General features: G+C 37.2%; 1 protein-coding gene across 1 annotated transcript; it reads left to right on the top strand.

Annotated features, from left to right (window-relative positions):
* The first annotated feature begins 5468 nt into the window (after window positions 1-5468).
* dnajc9 (DnaJ (Hsp40) homolog, subfamily C, member 9) lies at window positions 5469-15596 on the top strand. Its single transcript, XM_052113085.1, has 6 exons — window positions 5469-5595; window positions 5800-5975; window positions 6188-6328; window positions 6423-6677; window positions 13722-13805; window positions 14685-15596. Exons 2-6 carry the CDS (start codon window positions 5802-5804, stop codon window positions 14787-14789), a joined length of 759 nt encoding a protein of 252 aa, XP_051969045.1. The 5' UTR covers window positions 5469-5595; window positions 5800-5801; the 3' UTR covers window positions 14790-15596.
* Window positions 15597-15741: the final 145 nt, after the last annotated feature.

Genomic DNA, 15741 nt, shown 5'->3' on the forward strand with positions numbered 1-15741 from the left:
ATATGGGTACAATACTTCTAATGACATTTTTTTGACAGATTAAATGAGAAACTCACATATTGGTCAAATACATTCCCTAATGCACTTTTTATTCTAGGAGGAGATTTTAATTTATCTATAAACAATTCTTTGGGCAAATATCCAATCAAATATGGAGTGGTGGTGGCGTAGTACTGTTAATCAGAAGGTTGCTGGTTCGATCCCCAAAGCCACCACCATTGTGTCCTCGAGCAAGGCACTTAACTCCAGGTTGCTCCGGGGGGATTGTACCTGTAATAAGTGCACTGTAAGTCGCTTTGGATAAAAGCATCTGCCAAATGCGTAAATATAAATATAAATATATCCACCCAAGAGGACAGCTTGTTCTACTCAAGCACTATTAGGATTAATAGAGAAATTTTATTTGGTGGACATTTGGATAGAAAGATTCCCTAACAATTTGGAGTTTACCTGGGGCCAACAAGAGTGGATCAAGGCAATCTTGTATTGATTATTGGCTCATATCGAAATGTATGTCCAATTATAACATATCTGTCGGCATCCAGTGTACTCTTCTGACAGATCATAAAACTATATATATTAATACCCCTTTAATAGTAGATTATCCACCAGGCCATAGTAAATCTTTGTGGAAACTTAAGAGTTCACTCTTAGAAAATTAAAGAATTAATTGCTAATTATTGGGAATAAGCCACAATTCAAAATTAAAAAGAGCTTGAGAAAACTTGGCCAAGACCCTTGGAAGATGATTGTGAAAGTTGAAGTTTTGCAGACTAAATTGGATTAAATGTATTTGATGAGGGCTAGGGGTGCTTGTATAATAGCCAGGAAAAATGGCTTGGAGGAAAACTTAATTCTGCATATTTCTTTAATCTTGAAAAGCTGAATTTTGCTCCCTCAACAATTGAGCAACTATGTGTTGATGGCAAAGTTGTTAAAGATCTGAAGGAAATAGCAAATTTCAGTGCCAGGTTTTATAAAAATCTTTATTGTTCCAAATGTTCAGAGCAGACGACAACCTAATTTCTCAATTCAGTTAATTATGTTAAAGTGATTTCTGAAAGTGATAGGAATTTTTGTGACAGGGTTGTTACGCCTGATGAAGTACAAAGCACAATTAAGAGCTTGAAAAACAATAAATCTCCGGGAGGTGATGGGCTTACAGCTGAGCTGTATAAATTATTTGTTGATGAACTTACTCCATTTTTGACGTTTTTAAAGAGAGTATTGACAAAGAAGCGCTGCCTCCTACATTGACACAGGGTGTCAATTTGGACAATTGGAGACCCATCAAACTCCTTAATAATGATTATAAAATCTTTGCCCTAGTATTTGCGAAAAGACTTAAAGTATGTTTGGAAAGCCTTATAGATGAGACTCAATCTAGATTTATGAGGAATCGACACATAATAAATAACATCAGATTACTTCTAAATTTATTTGATTACAGTGATCTGGTTGAACATATTAGTTTTATTCTTTTCCTGGATTTTTAAAAAGCCTTTGATTTGTGGGAACACAAATTGTCTTTATTACAACTCTCTATTACAACTGTAGCTCAATTAAATTAAAATATGACACTTCTCCTAGATTTTACTTGTCACTTGGAATAAGACAAGGTTGTCCAATATCCCCTTATTTGTTTTTACTTGTGTCTCAGATATTTGCATCTTATATTTCCAATAGTGATCTGCATGGTATCTAAATTGCTGACAACCAGATACTCATCAGTCAGTTGGCTGATGATACCACTCTTATTCTGCAAGATGCTAAACCAAGTTCCTTTAGTACTATAGTATATCCAGCAATTTTCCAAAGCATCAAACCTATTCTTGAAGCTATCAAAATGTGAATTAATGTCCATTAAAGATTGTAACCTTACAGACATACACTCACCTAAAGGATTATTAGGAACACCTGTTCAATTTCTCATTAATGCAATTATCTAATCAACATGGCAGTTGCTTCAATGCATTTAGGGGTGTGGTCCTGGTCAAGACAATCTCCTGAACTCCAAACTGAATGTCAGAATGGGAAAGAAAGGGGATTTAAGCAATTTTGAGCGTGGCATGGTTGTTGGTGCCAGACGGGCCGGTCTGAGTATTTCACAATCTGCTCAGTTACTGGGATTTTCACGCACAACCATTTCTAGGGTTTACAAAGAATGGTGTGAAAAGGAAAAACATCCAGTATGCGGCAGTCCTGTGGGCTGAAAATGCCTTGTTGATGCTAGAGGTCAGAGGAGAATGGGCCGACTGATTCAAGCTGATAGAAGAGCAACTTTGCCTGAAATAACCACTCGTTACAACCGAGGTATGCAGCAAAGCATTTGTGAAGCCACAACATGCACAACCTTGAGGCGGATGGGCTACAACAGCAGAAGACCCCACTGGGTACCACTCATCTCCACTACAAATAGGAAAAAGAGGCTACAATTTGCAAGAGCTCACCAAAATTGGACAGTTGAAGACTGGAAAAATGTTGCCTGGTCTGATGAGTCTCGATTTCTGTTGAGACATTCAGATGGTAGAGTCAGAATTTGGCGTAAACAGAATGAGAACATGGATCCATCATGCCTTGTTACCACTGTGCAGGCTGGTGGTGGTGGTGTAATGGTGTGGGGGATGTTTTCTTGGAACACTTTAGGCCCCTTAGTGCCAATTGGGCATAGTTTAAATGCCACGGCCTACCTGAGCATTGTTTCTGACCATGTCCATCCTCTGATGGCTACTTCCAGCAGGATAATGCACCATGTCACAAAGCTCGAATCATTTCAAATTGGTTTCTTGAACATGTCAATGAGTTCACTGTACTAAAATGGCCCCCACAGTCACCAGATCTCAACCCAATAGAGCATCTTTGGGATGTGGTGGAACGGGAGCTTCGTGCCCTGGATGTGCATCCCACAAATCTCGTTCAACTGCAAGATGCTATCCTATCAATATGGGCCAACATTTCTAAAGAATGCTTTCAGCACATTGTTGAATCAATGCCACGTAGAATTAAGGCAGTTCTGAAGGCGAAAGGGGGTCAAACACAATATTAGTATGGTGTTCCTAATAATCCTTTAGGTGAGTGTATGTAATATTAAAATTAAAGATCAAGTATCCTATTTAGGAATTTTTATAATGAGAAATGAATCAGAAAAATGCTTTTTAAATTTCAATCCATTACTTGAGAGTTTTTTTGAGGTTCAAACTTGAATTGAAATTATATATTGATATGTTTTTCGAAAAACCCGAGAGCTTAATTGGTACTCAGTTTGGACTGAAGGTCTTGTAGAGGACCCTGGCCTGTTGTGTTGTGACAATGGTAATTGTTATTGGTTCAGAACATTTAATATTACAATATAAAATAAAAATATTAATGAGTACTATATGCACTGCCTAAGTAGAAGTACTTTAAAAACTGTAAACAAGTACAAGTAAATGGGGGACCTGCGGTTTATCTGGAGAAAAAACACAATAACGCTTACATTTCTCAACCCATTTCAAGGGTTTATGATCTACGTGGAGTACAAAAAAATATATTTCTCTCCAGTTACTTAGAATCTTGATAGTTAGACTTGGAAAATAATTAATTGTCATAAGGAATTATAAAAACTTTATTTTCCTTGGCTACTTGTGGAGACGTCCCTATAACGTTATATAATTTTATGTATATGTAATATGCAGAACATTTTATACATTGTGGAAATGGCTTTTTCTGTCTACGTCCCCCATCATTTTAGCTTTTCTTGTGCTCCAGGTCAGAACACAGCTCATTCACTTTGAAATACTGAAAAAAATCTAATAAAATAGCGCATCATTTGAATTTTTTTTTTAATTTCAATCCTTAAAACAATTAAAAAGAGGTGTGCCTTAAAACTCTCCAAATTACTGGCAACATATGTGTGTGAAATGTAATTTAATCTATCTTATAATTTGCTTTCAATGTTTTGGTATTATTTTCATTTTTGTTTATTTATTTTCTTGTGTTTATGATATGATGCTTGGAATTATTGTTGATGCCTGTTTGTTATTTGAAAAGGTTTAATAAAGTTGAGGGGGAAAAAAATTAAAGTTACCTGGTCCAGTATGGTGGCAACGTTGTCGTACTATCCAGCGGCCAGTGCAGCGTCTATAATTTCCCAATATTGAAGCCGATTGATAAAATGCTCTTTGATTTTGTTTGAAAAAATAGAATACATTATATAAGAAAAACGATCTTAATGAACTCATGTGAAAATGGTGGTCTCAATTTCCTGAACTTCGGTACATTAAACAATACATTAAGGATTAGACAATTTAAGAATCCAGAATCTATTTGGAATATTATTCCCCTCCATATTTTATCTAGCCTGGGTGGCATAAATTTCTTCCTTGTTTGCAATTTTGATATTAACAAAATTCCTGTGAAACTTTCTTAATTTCATCGTCAAGCTTTTCTAGCATGGAGTTTAATTTACAAACACAACTTTTCACCTCGCCAATAATTTATTTGGAATAATAAGGACATTCTATTTAAACAAAAGACTATTTTCTTTGAAAATTGTTTTGGTGGACCAATTATTTAACTCAGATGGCCTTCTTTTTACTTATAAGAAATTCATGGCAAAATGTAATATTCCCATACCACCAAGGGAATTCGCAACAGTCTTTGGTGCAATTTCTTCTAAAATATGTATGTTGTTTAAACAGCAAAAAAGATTAGATTAATAGCAGCATAACACCCCTCTCACCAAATCACTCCCTTGTAGATCAAATATGTTTCTCCTGTCATTGTAATAATTATAACAGATCAATAAGAGCCATTTTCCAGAAAGATGTTGTTTTGAGACCAAATGTAATTGCATATTGGAGTCAGTTTGTTAGTGATGTTGACTGGAAAAAGTCTGGCTTCTGCCCAATCGCTATCTCTTAACAAACAAGGTTAAAGAAGTACATTAAACTCCTTCACAGGATATACCCTGCTAAACATTATTATCCAAGTTTAAAAATATATAGATGAAAGTTGCAAGCAGAAGCTTGCTTAAAAACTGGATTCCATTGTTGGAAATGTTGATGTAAATTGTACAGAATAGTGTGGAAAGATGTTCTATTAGTAGGCCTATTATTGTAAACTCCAAAGATAAACAATTTATTTTATAATATTTTTTTTATTTTAATGGCGACATTGCACATTCATAAATGTAAAGTTTAAGGAAAAAACATGTTTTATAGTATTTAAAAATGAATGAATTGTTGATTATTATATTGAGTCTATATTGCCCTCGAAGAAACAAAAAGCTATTCGAATTTACAAGAATTTACACTTTTTATAGTATTCTTATAATATTGTTTATACCTTCCCTTAGCATTTGAAATATTGTATTGTATTTATATTGTTTGTTTTTCAATAATAATAATAAAAAAACTATATAATTTCCCTCCGGCCTTAACATTATGCGCGTGGGAGCGTCCTACGAAGTGACGTATTTTGTGACGTATTTACAACGCGCCAAAGTTTTTGGCGCGACCTGCTGTAAAAAGTGTTTGCTGTTGTCTGTGCATAAGGCAGGTGGTTCCGTTTCAGTCCTTGTGTGTTGTCATTTATAATTGTTACTAAAACTCTCAGGTGAGTTTGTTAATAAATCATCAAATTAAATACTCATGCATTTTCTTTGGAATATTTTACATGTGTTTTGTATAAATATTTCTACACATAGAATATAGTATAAGTATTGAATCGCGTTGAATAAAGTTTGTCAGTATTGACGAGAGGATGTTTATAGTTCTTTTGTTGTAATTTATGTACCAGTGAAGTATTTTTCTCAAACAGTCATGTTATTGCTGGAGCAGTGTGAAGAGCTCTTTAAGACCTCTAATCTGTATGAAGTCCTGGGTGTCTGTAAAGAAGCATCAGATGCAGAGATCAGACGTGGCTATTATAAAGTCTCTCTGCTGGTACATCCTGATAGAGCTCCAGATGATGAGTTAGCCACCACCAAATTCCAGGTAACAACTTTATTTGTCTATTGCAGCACTTCTGCCCTGTTATATTTCTTGTTATATACGAGTCCACCTCTTTGGACCAATGAATTTCCTGGAACATCTCCTGTTGTTCATGATTGCTAGATATTTGCTGTTATATGGTAATTTGTAAGTAGGAAAAAAAATGTTTTAGCTTGTCATGAATAAACTTTTTAAATTGTTCATTTGTTATGCAGGTGATGGGAAAGGCATATGCTGTGTTGGCCGACAAGGAACAAAGGGCGGTTTATGATGCGCAAGGAATAGTGGATGAGGAGTCAAACACCCTCGATCAAGATCGCAATTGGGAGGAGCATTGGAGAAGACTGTTTCCCAAGGTATTTTTTGCATCATGTGCTTGTATGTTGGTTAATCCTCAGGTTAACGGTTTCTGCAATATCACGCTATTGTGATTATATATTTCTGCTACAGATTACAATACAAGAAATATTGGACTTTGAGAAACAGTATAAAGGCTCTGATGAAGAGGTGGAGGACTTGAAAAGACTGTACCTACTACATGAAGGAGACATGGATCTGGTCATGGAGTCTGCTCTGTGCTGCACTTATGAAGATGAACCACGTGTCCATGACATACTGCAGAAAGCCATTGATGCTAAAGATGTGCCGGCCTTTAATGCTTTCATCTGTGAGAGTGTCAAGAAGAAGAACAACCGCAAAAGAAAGGTGCCATTTTACCTTATTGTTTTGAAAGACTTGTTAAATATTTGTAGAGAAATAAGTGTTTCTTCAAATTCGTCGACTTCTAGAACTGTGGACTAGAAAGTAAAGTCTCCCCCTAAAATTTGTTACACTATGATTTCTTTTACTTATCTATTACAATGTCCAACACTATATGTCCATGCACCACAGGAGATAAGGGGTGTAAAAATTTGCACTGGTTTAAAAAAAAATTTACGATGCATTATGAAAGCTGAAGTTTGGTCATGATTCGATTTCTAGAATGATTTATAATTATTTTTATTTTTTTTACTGAACGTTCTTAAAGGAATAGTTCACCCAAAAAAGATAACTCTTTCATCATTTACTCACCGGTATGTTGTCTCAAACTCGCATGACTTTCTTCCTTGGAACAGAAATTAAGATATTTGAATGGATATATGGTGTCTGTTTGTCCATACAAAGCAAGTGAATAGTAACCAAATTTTCAAGCTCCAAAAAGGATACAAGTAATCCATAATACTCCAGTGGTTTAATCTATGTGAGAACAGACCAAAATGTAACTCCTCTTTTCACTATAAATATTGACATCGGTGGTCTCAATGACGTTCATGATTTCAAGCTCGATTGCTCTTCCTAGTACTTGATGCATAGACATTGCGCTTGGAAGTGTAATTGAGCTTGAATTATGATCGCCATGGCGACTGCTGATGTCAAGATACAGTGCATTCATAAAGTATTCAGACCCCTTCATTTCTTTTTTCTCACATTTTGTTATGTTGCAGCCTTATGCTAAAATGCTTTAAATTATTATTTTTTCACATCAGTCTACACTCAAAAAAGATTTTGATAACTATATTATATATGATATACATATATATATATATATATATATATATATATATATATATATATATATATAAAAAGAGATTTAATTGACATAAGTATTCAGACCCTTAACTCAGTACTTCGTTGAAGCACCTTTGGCAGCGATTACAACCTCAAATCTTTTTGGGTGTGATGCTACATTCTTTGCACACCTCCTAGATTTGGGGATTTTCTGCCATTCTTCTCTGCAGATCATCTCAAGCTCTGTCCAGTTGGATGGGGATCATTGGTGGACAGCCATTTTCAGGGCTTTACAGAGATGTTCGATTGTGTTCAAGTCTGGGCTGTGGCTGGGCCACTCAAGGACATTCACAGAGTTGTCCTTAAGCCAATCTTGCGTTGTCTTGGCTGTGTGCTTGGGTCATTGTCCTGTTGGAAGGTGAACCTTAGGCCCAGTCTGAAGTCCTGAATGCTCTGGACCAGGTTTTCCTTAAGGATATCTGTATTTTGCTGCATTTAGCTTTCATTCAACCCTGACCAGTCCCTGCCAGTGAAAAACAACCCCACAGCATGATGCTACCACCACCATGCTTCACCTTTGGGATGGTATTGCACAGATGATGAGCAGTGGCTGTTTCCTCCAGATATGACGCTTGGAATCAAGGCCAAACAGTTTAATATTCGTTTCATCAGACCAGAGAATTTCGTTTCTCACAGTCTTAGTAGAATGCTCAGTATACATAGGAGACCTTATATAGATAGGTGAGTGCCTTTCCAAATCATGTCTAATCAATTGAATTTGCCACAGGTGGACTCCAATCAAAGTTTAGAATCAGCTCTATGATCCAGAGAACTGAGCTAAATTTCAAGTGTCATAGCGAAGGGTCTGAATTAGTGTTGCAGTGGTTTGAAAATTGACGGTTATCATACCATGTACATTTGCTTATCTACGGTATTGAGAAAAAAATGCAACCGGACCGAGAATCTCACATGCGCTTGCTCAGACTCGCTAACTTGCGTCTCACACACACAAATGCAGCGGAGAAAATGTCACGTACTCTGAAACGTACTCTTGACATTTTCTCAACCAACTTCTTGAGGTATCACCCTGGGATACCTTTTTAAACTGTATTGAAGGAGTTCCCATCTATGTTGTGCACTTATTGGCTGCTTTTCATTATTTGGTCCAAATAATCAATTTCAAAAACTTTTTTTTTGTAATAAAATTTTTGTTTTATAATGAAATAAATTAATGTGGGCACAATTATATTTTAGTTTACAAAACTAATTTCAAACATTTAAGCATATGCCTTCAGATCAAAAGATTTATAAGATCATGAGAAACATTTCAGTCGAGTGTTTCAAAACTTTTGACCGTTACTACGTCAGCACTGCTGTGATTCGGCGGAGTACCATAGGTAATTAGAGCAGTGCTGATGTAGGGCCATATAGCACGATTGCGAGTGTAATATTGCTTATATACAACAGTTCAATGAACAAGTACATTTGAAAATAATTTGGAAAAACTGAGTACGGTCATAAAAACGCATGGAACTACTTTATTACGCAACCGATCAGAATCTGCCGTTGTTGGTATAACAAGAACTTCAGAAATAGTATCAAGGCTTGTGCTGTTTCTAACAAGTCATTGGATAAACAAGAATAGACGGATGGTTATGTATATGTTCTATGTAAACAATAAATAACAGATTCACTTTAGGTCACCAACTGGCTCATATTACACACAAAAATTATCTGTTTGCCACCACCTGCTGCTAACATATGTCATTTTTTTTGTTTTTATTTAAAAGCGAGTAACTCCTGTGGCCCATAAGATTTTGCTTTATGCAGATGATATTTTATTATTTGTCTCCGACCCTACTAGATCTATGCCTTGCCTCCACAGATTAATTAATTCCTTTTCTAAATTCTCAGGATACAGAGTGAATTGGTCTATGTACAGAGGAGCCGTCGATGTTCAGCGGAGAGCGGTCACTCTGTGCTCTCCTAAAGTCAACAACCATCTCTTTTGTTTTGTCCACATTCAGAGACAGGTTGTTGGCTCTACACCAGTCCATTAGCCGCTGCACCTCCTCTCTGTATGCTGACTCATCGTTCTTGCTGATGAGACCCACCACGTTGTGTCATCGGCAAACTTAATGATGTGGTTCAAGCTGTGCATTGCTGCACAGTCGTGAGTCAGTAGAGTGAACAGCAGTGGACTGAGCACACAGCCCTGGGGGGCCCCAGTGCTCAGTGTGGTGGTGGTGGAGATGCTGTTCCCGATCCGGACTGACTGAGGTCTCCCAGTCAGGAAGTCAAGGATCAAGTTGCAGAGGGAGGTGTCCAGGCCCAGCAGGTTCAGCTTTCCAATCAGGTGCTGAGGAATTATTGTGTTGACTGCTAAGCTGAAGTCTATGAACAGCATTCGAACGTATGAGTCCTTTTTATCTAGGTGGGTGAGGGCCAGATGGAGGGTGGTGGCGTCTGTCGAACGGTTTGGATGATACACTACATTTCACCTGCTTCTGGAGTGGTTTTGTGCGTTTGACGAGCGGTCTGTATGCTGTAATTAGAATTGGTCTGAGTAGCCGAGGTGGGGGCGGGGCTCCACCCGGTACGCGCCTGAGATGTTTGTGTAGACAAGATCAAGCGTGTTCGCCCCTCTCGTTGCAAAGTCCACATACTGATGGAATTTAGGGAGCACTGTCTTAAGATTCACATGGTTGAAATCTCCGGCGACAATAAACAGTCCGTCAGGGTGAGCGCTCTGTAGTTCGCTCATAGCCACATACAGTTCACAGAGCGCTTCCTTGGCGTTAGCGCTGGGGGGAATGTAAACTCTGGTTATGATAACAGTGGTGAATTCCTGTGGTAAATAAAAAGGTCTGCATCTAACAGTCACAAGCTCCACCAGCGATGAGCAGTAATTAGAGACTAGCATAGAGTTATTGCACCATTCCGTGTTGATGTAAACACACAAGCCACCACCACGAGTCTTACCGCACAGAGCTGCGTTACTGTTGGCACGAAACGAGGCTATCCCATCTAGCGGAGTGGTGGCATCCGTAACTCTTGTCGCTGAGCCACGTCTCCTTGAAAACAAAGACGCAGCTCACGCTGCGTAGTCTGCTGGAGTCAGATGTTGTCCAGTTTATTGTCCAGGGAGCTAACATTTGAGAGCAGGATAGACCGGAGAGCCGGCCGGCTAGGGTTTGTTTTTAGCCTAGCATGGACCCCCTGCCCTCTTGGCACGCTTTCGCTTCCTCGCACACCGCTTGCGACGTCCCCTCCCCCGGGCACCGACATCAGGCGATGCCGAGGACTGGAGGCCTGGTCTCCGCAGCAAGCAGAGTTTGCGTAGCAACTCCTGCAGATCATCATGAAGCTTGGTTGTTGCATGAATCTTATATTTTAACAGTGTCTGGCAATGGTAGACACGAACACCGGTTGCTCCGATGTCCATGTGCCGTAAAAGTCAGGCTAAGTGACAAAAATAGCACCATTTTGTATCCGAAGTGACCACTGCGTGCTACCGCACAGCCATTTTGGATCAATCCAAGGTTAATGTTATTAAAATGAATTGTATTCCAAAATTGAACTACCTGTTACAATATCTCCCTAAAGATGTCCCCCTCTCTTATTTCAAGCAATTTGAAAGCATAGCGAAGTCTTTCATTTGTAATGGTAAATTACAAATTGACAAAAGTGGGCTATGCCTACTCGAGATTTAGTTTTATTATTATGCATTCGATCTCAGACATTTGGCTAATTGGCCGCTTCCACCAGAGAGAGCCCCTCCCTGGTTTTGTATTGAACAGGAAGTTCTTGCCCCTATTTCACCATTGCAAAGTCTTTCTATCAAACTAACTGGTGAAGTTAAAGTTACACCCCGTTATCTCGCTTTTCCACGCTGCATGGACAAAAGAGTGTTTAATTCGGACAGTTATTTAAATGTTGCTTCGAGCATATGGCTTAACCCAAAATTATGTATTATAAGTGTTAATATGTTTTTAATAAATTTTTATTAATACGCCTAGTTCATTTGAGCACTCAAGATCTCGGAGTTGTTGCCACTAGAGACCTGCGCGGAAGAGATTTTTCAGTCCCGCTCCCACAAAAAATATACCTTCTCCCACTCCTGCCCACAACTTTCATGTATGCGTGGATTAGCTTCTGCCTGCTCTTATATCAGACATTTTTTTTTTTTTAAAACACTACAGACATCGTCAGCTGAAAAAGAGTATGAAGCATTAGTAAAACATCCTCAGGCTAGAGGCAGCTGCAGTCCACACCTGAATGTTCATCTGACTCAGGTACAGGGCTCTACAGTGCGAGTATTTCACTCGCATTTGGCCCTAAAAATGGATATGTGCGAACTGGAAAAATTATTTACGAGCACAGTGTGCGATTTTTAAAGATTACAAACGTAACCCCCCATTAAAAATGACAAAACCCACATTACACAAGCAGAGTTTTCTGTGATGACGCGGTCCAGTCAGAGAGAGAAAGGTGAACAATGGAAAAAAGTAGTGGTATAGGTGACATCGCATTTTATTTTAAGTGAAAAAGAGATGAGGAGAAAGAGGAATTTGGCAAGGGGGATTCGCAAGATTCAACTAATGAAGTCTCTTCACAAGGTTTACTGGAGACGGCTAACGTTAGGGATGCTGAGAGCAAAGCTACCGTGACCACAGCGGTCACTTCAACGTCCACTGTAGCCTGTGAAGGGAGAACATATAGATTCAATGCAAATTGTCTCAAAATGGTCCCATGGCTAGAGTTCTAAAACAGGTGGGCAGGTGTTACATTTATATGCTCTTTGTTTATATACATTGAAAAGTTATACTTTAAATGCACACGTGAAATAGCATCCTCCTTTTTTACATTTTTACATCTGAAAAAGCCAAGCCAATGTTGGTTTTGTTTTATTATTACAGGCTCTATTCCTTTCCCTTTATGCTTGCAAACTGTTCTGGTTCGCGGTTTCTTTGTTTTGAAAACAGGCGATTTCCCCAGAGGGTTGCTTTTAGAATGATCCATGGTCAGTGTCGCTCCTTTGTTGTGGCTACAAGCTTTCAACTTTTTTTCTTTGACTGACGGAAGTATGCAATTTCCTGCCAAATCGGTCCTGACAACTCTAAAATATAAATTATTATTATAGGCTTATCGGATTGAATTGGGGTATGGCAAATTCATGGTTTGGAAGACAGATTGTTGGTGTACTTGATAATTAATGAAATAGTTTATTTTGAACAAAAACAATTGTACATGGTGTAGCTTTAACGATAGAAGGTGTGTAAGACAGTGTTTCTTTGGTGCATCGTTGCTGTGTGAATGCAATTACTTTGCAGACAGAGTAATTAGTACAGTAATCTAATTACACTGTAGAAGATGTAATTACTTTTTTAGAACAACTTAGCCAACATTGGTGGCTAATCACATTTTTCTTTTTTCATTTATGCAAGTGATTCTGGCAATTTAGAGGAATGTCACAGAGTAACATTTCCATCTTGGGATTTAAGAATTGATATAGAGTTTGTTCAAATCAATATTTTTACCCAGTCCTTATTAAATAATATTTTCACAATGTTTGCATCATTTGGCAAAATTACAGCTTGATTGGAATCAATTCAATAAAAATATTTTGCTCACCTTTAGCCTACCTTGAGTTTTCTTGGTTTTCTTCAAACATCACTTGTCTCAAATTATCTCAAGCATGCTCTTCTTTGACACTTTTTGTCAACTTTGTAAACAAGTCCACTAACTTTGGAAAACTTTTATTAGGGGTGAAATTGTTTGGTGGGTGGCAATGACCAACAAGAGTGGGATTAACCTTTTTCACAAAATAAATATCAAAATGGTTTAATGGTTGACTTGGTTAAGATTATCATAGTTTTGGACATGTAGTAATTTGTGTTTTTATCATGGATTTTCATAGTTTAAGGTGTAGGACAAGGTGAAAATGGTAAAATGTACACAAAAAGCCACAAAAGTACCAAAAATAAGTGAAGGCCTGGTAAAGGATATGCAAGTCAATTTAATGAGGCGTTCATAAAACAAGAAAAGAAAAAAGTTAATCTGTTATTAAAAATCTATCCCTGGAACATGAAACTGCCCGAAGTTGAAGAAATACAGTAAATAATGAATTAGAAGTAAAGCATTGTTTAATGGGGGGTTCATTAGATTTAGAAATGATCCTCATTATTCTGTCTTGTCTAGGCTGAAAAAGAACATAAAGAGGCAGAGGAAATGCAGAAAGAGATCGGCATGAACAGCGAGGACAGTCTGGTGGCTATGATAAAGGTAAAAACACATCAAGGCCTAAGAGTGGCTGGAAATGTTCTGTGATGTGTAAGATTGTAAACAGAGTGAATTAAATGGGTCATGACATGAGAAATTAAACATTCATTGGTATTTTGACATATAAGAGGTTGTTATACTATAAAAACATACTGTAAGCTACAGAACTCAAAACTTTCTCCTCACTGCAAAAAGAGCATTTGTTGAAACCAAGATGCCAAAATGACTTGTTCTTTACAATGTGGAAGTCATTCGCATCTCACAGCCTCCACAACAACACATCAATTGCTACTTCACCTTATCACTTCCATGGCCCCGGCCAGTAGTGGTGAGCAATGAGATGGCGGGTCAGTCCAATCATTACGATGGGCTTTTACTGTCAAGCCTTAAAGGAGCAGCACCACCAAAGAAAAGTATCATATTTTACAAATATATTTTTTGTGCAAAATGTGTGTACTAATATTATAAGTAAGCCTCAAGGAACATGTCAAATTAGTAAAAAAAATGTCATGACCTCTTTAAATCAACACGATGACAGTGTTTATTAAATCTGCTGAATCTTAAGCGCTACAGCAATATTTCATAATATATGCCATTTTTCACCTGTGAACAAGGTAATAAATCATTTTGTAACTATTATCTGCATGCTTGCATAGAACTAGTGCATTTAATAGCTTACATTTTCTCATAGAAAAGGGACAGTAGTCATATTAGGAAAATGTTGTTAGCCCAAAACACATCACTCTATGAAATATTTAATTATCTAATGATAATACCAAGGGAATTTTTTCACTGATTTTAGCTGAATTCATAACCTTCAAAAAGTATCAAATGACAAATGCCCTTTCTGTCCCCCCCTCCCCCTCCGTTTACTACGCTTAGCAAAGACAAAAGTCTAAAGAACATGGATTTAACTCCCTCATCTCAGATCTAGAGGCCAAATACTGCAAGAAGCCAGCAGCGGGAAAAAGGGGCAAGAAAAAGTGAACAATGGAACTGATAATAATCAAAGGAAACTTAAAATGGCCCTTTGTTAGCCATAAAAACCCATTTGATGATGCATGTTTGACAAATAACAAGAAATTCATGGTTGTGGATTTAAATAATTAATGATTGATTGAAATATTATTGCAAGTTTGCCACTGTTTTGAACATATTTTTCATGTTTATTTGTATTTAATATATTATTGATAAGGTAACATGATCATTTGAATATAATAAAATCAATTCACAGGCTTTCTCATGTGTGTTACGAAGTTCAATTGTTGATGATTTGACCCGATCCTGGATTTTTCTATTCCTGGAAAAACATCTGTTATAGCAACTGGTCCATAGTCTTTAAAATAAACAGGGTTAGGTCATACCTTCGTTAGCAGATGTAATACTGGAATTCTCTCCCAGCCACTGGATACTGGTATGAGAGCACCCATTTGAAGAGGAGGTCATAATAATTTTGTATTCTAGGCCTAATAATAATTTAAATCACTACAATAAAATTATTTGTGAAGATGATCTAAATAGGATTAAGATCTATGACATTGAAAATCAAAAGTCAGTACATATAATTGAAGTTACACATTTATTCCCAACTTGTCAGCATTTTTTCTATTTTGTCTGCTATGGCAGTTTCCTTTTTAAAACTGCGGTCTCGTTTGGCCAGTTTTGATGTTGACTGCTCTCACAAAATAAATGTATATGGATATCTCCATTAATATACATTTAATGTATAGCTCCAAGGGTTCACATACATTTTCCACAGCACTGTACATGGATGTGTTCAATAAAGACATAAATGATTATAATTGCTATTGTGTGTCTATTTTTATGACCAATTAATGCAGAAAACCAGCTAAATCCAAAGGGTTCACATATGTTTTCTTGCCACTGTATATACAATGTAGTTTAAAATTTTTGATAATGGAGTCAAACCAGCACAAAG

This window comes from Xyrauchen texanus, chromosome 40 (genome assembly GCF_025860055.1).
Source record: "Xyrauchen texanus isolate HMW12.3.18 chromosome 40, RBS_HiC_50CHRs, whole genome shotgun sequence".
Lineage (NCBI taxonomy): Eukaryota > Metazoa > Chordata > Actinopteri > Cypriniformes > Catostomidae > Xyrauchen > Xyrauchen texanus.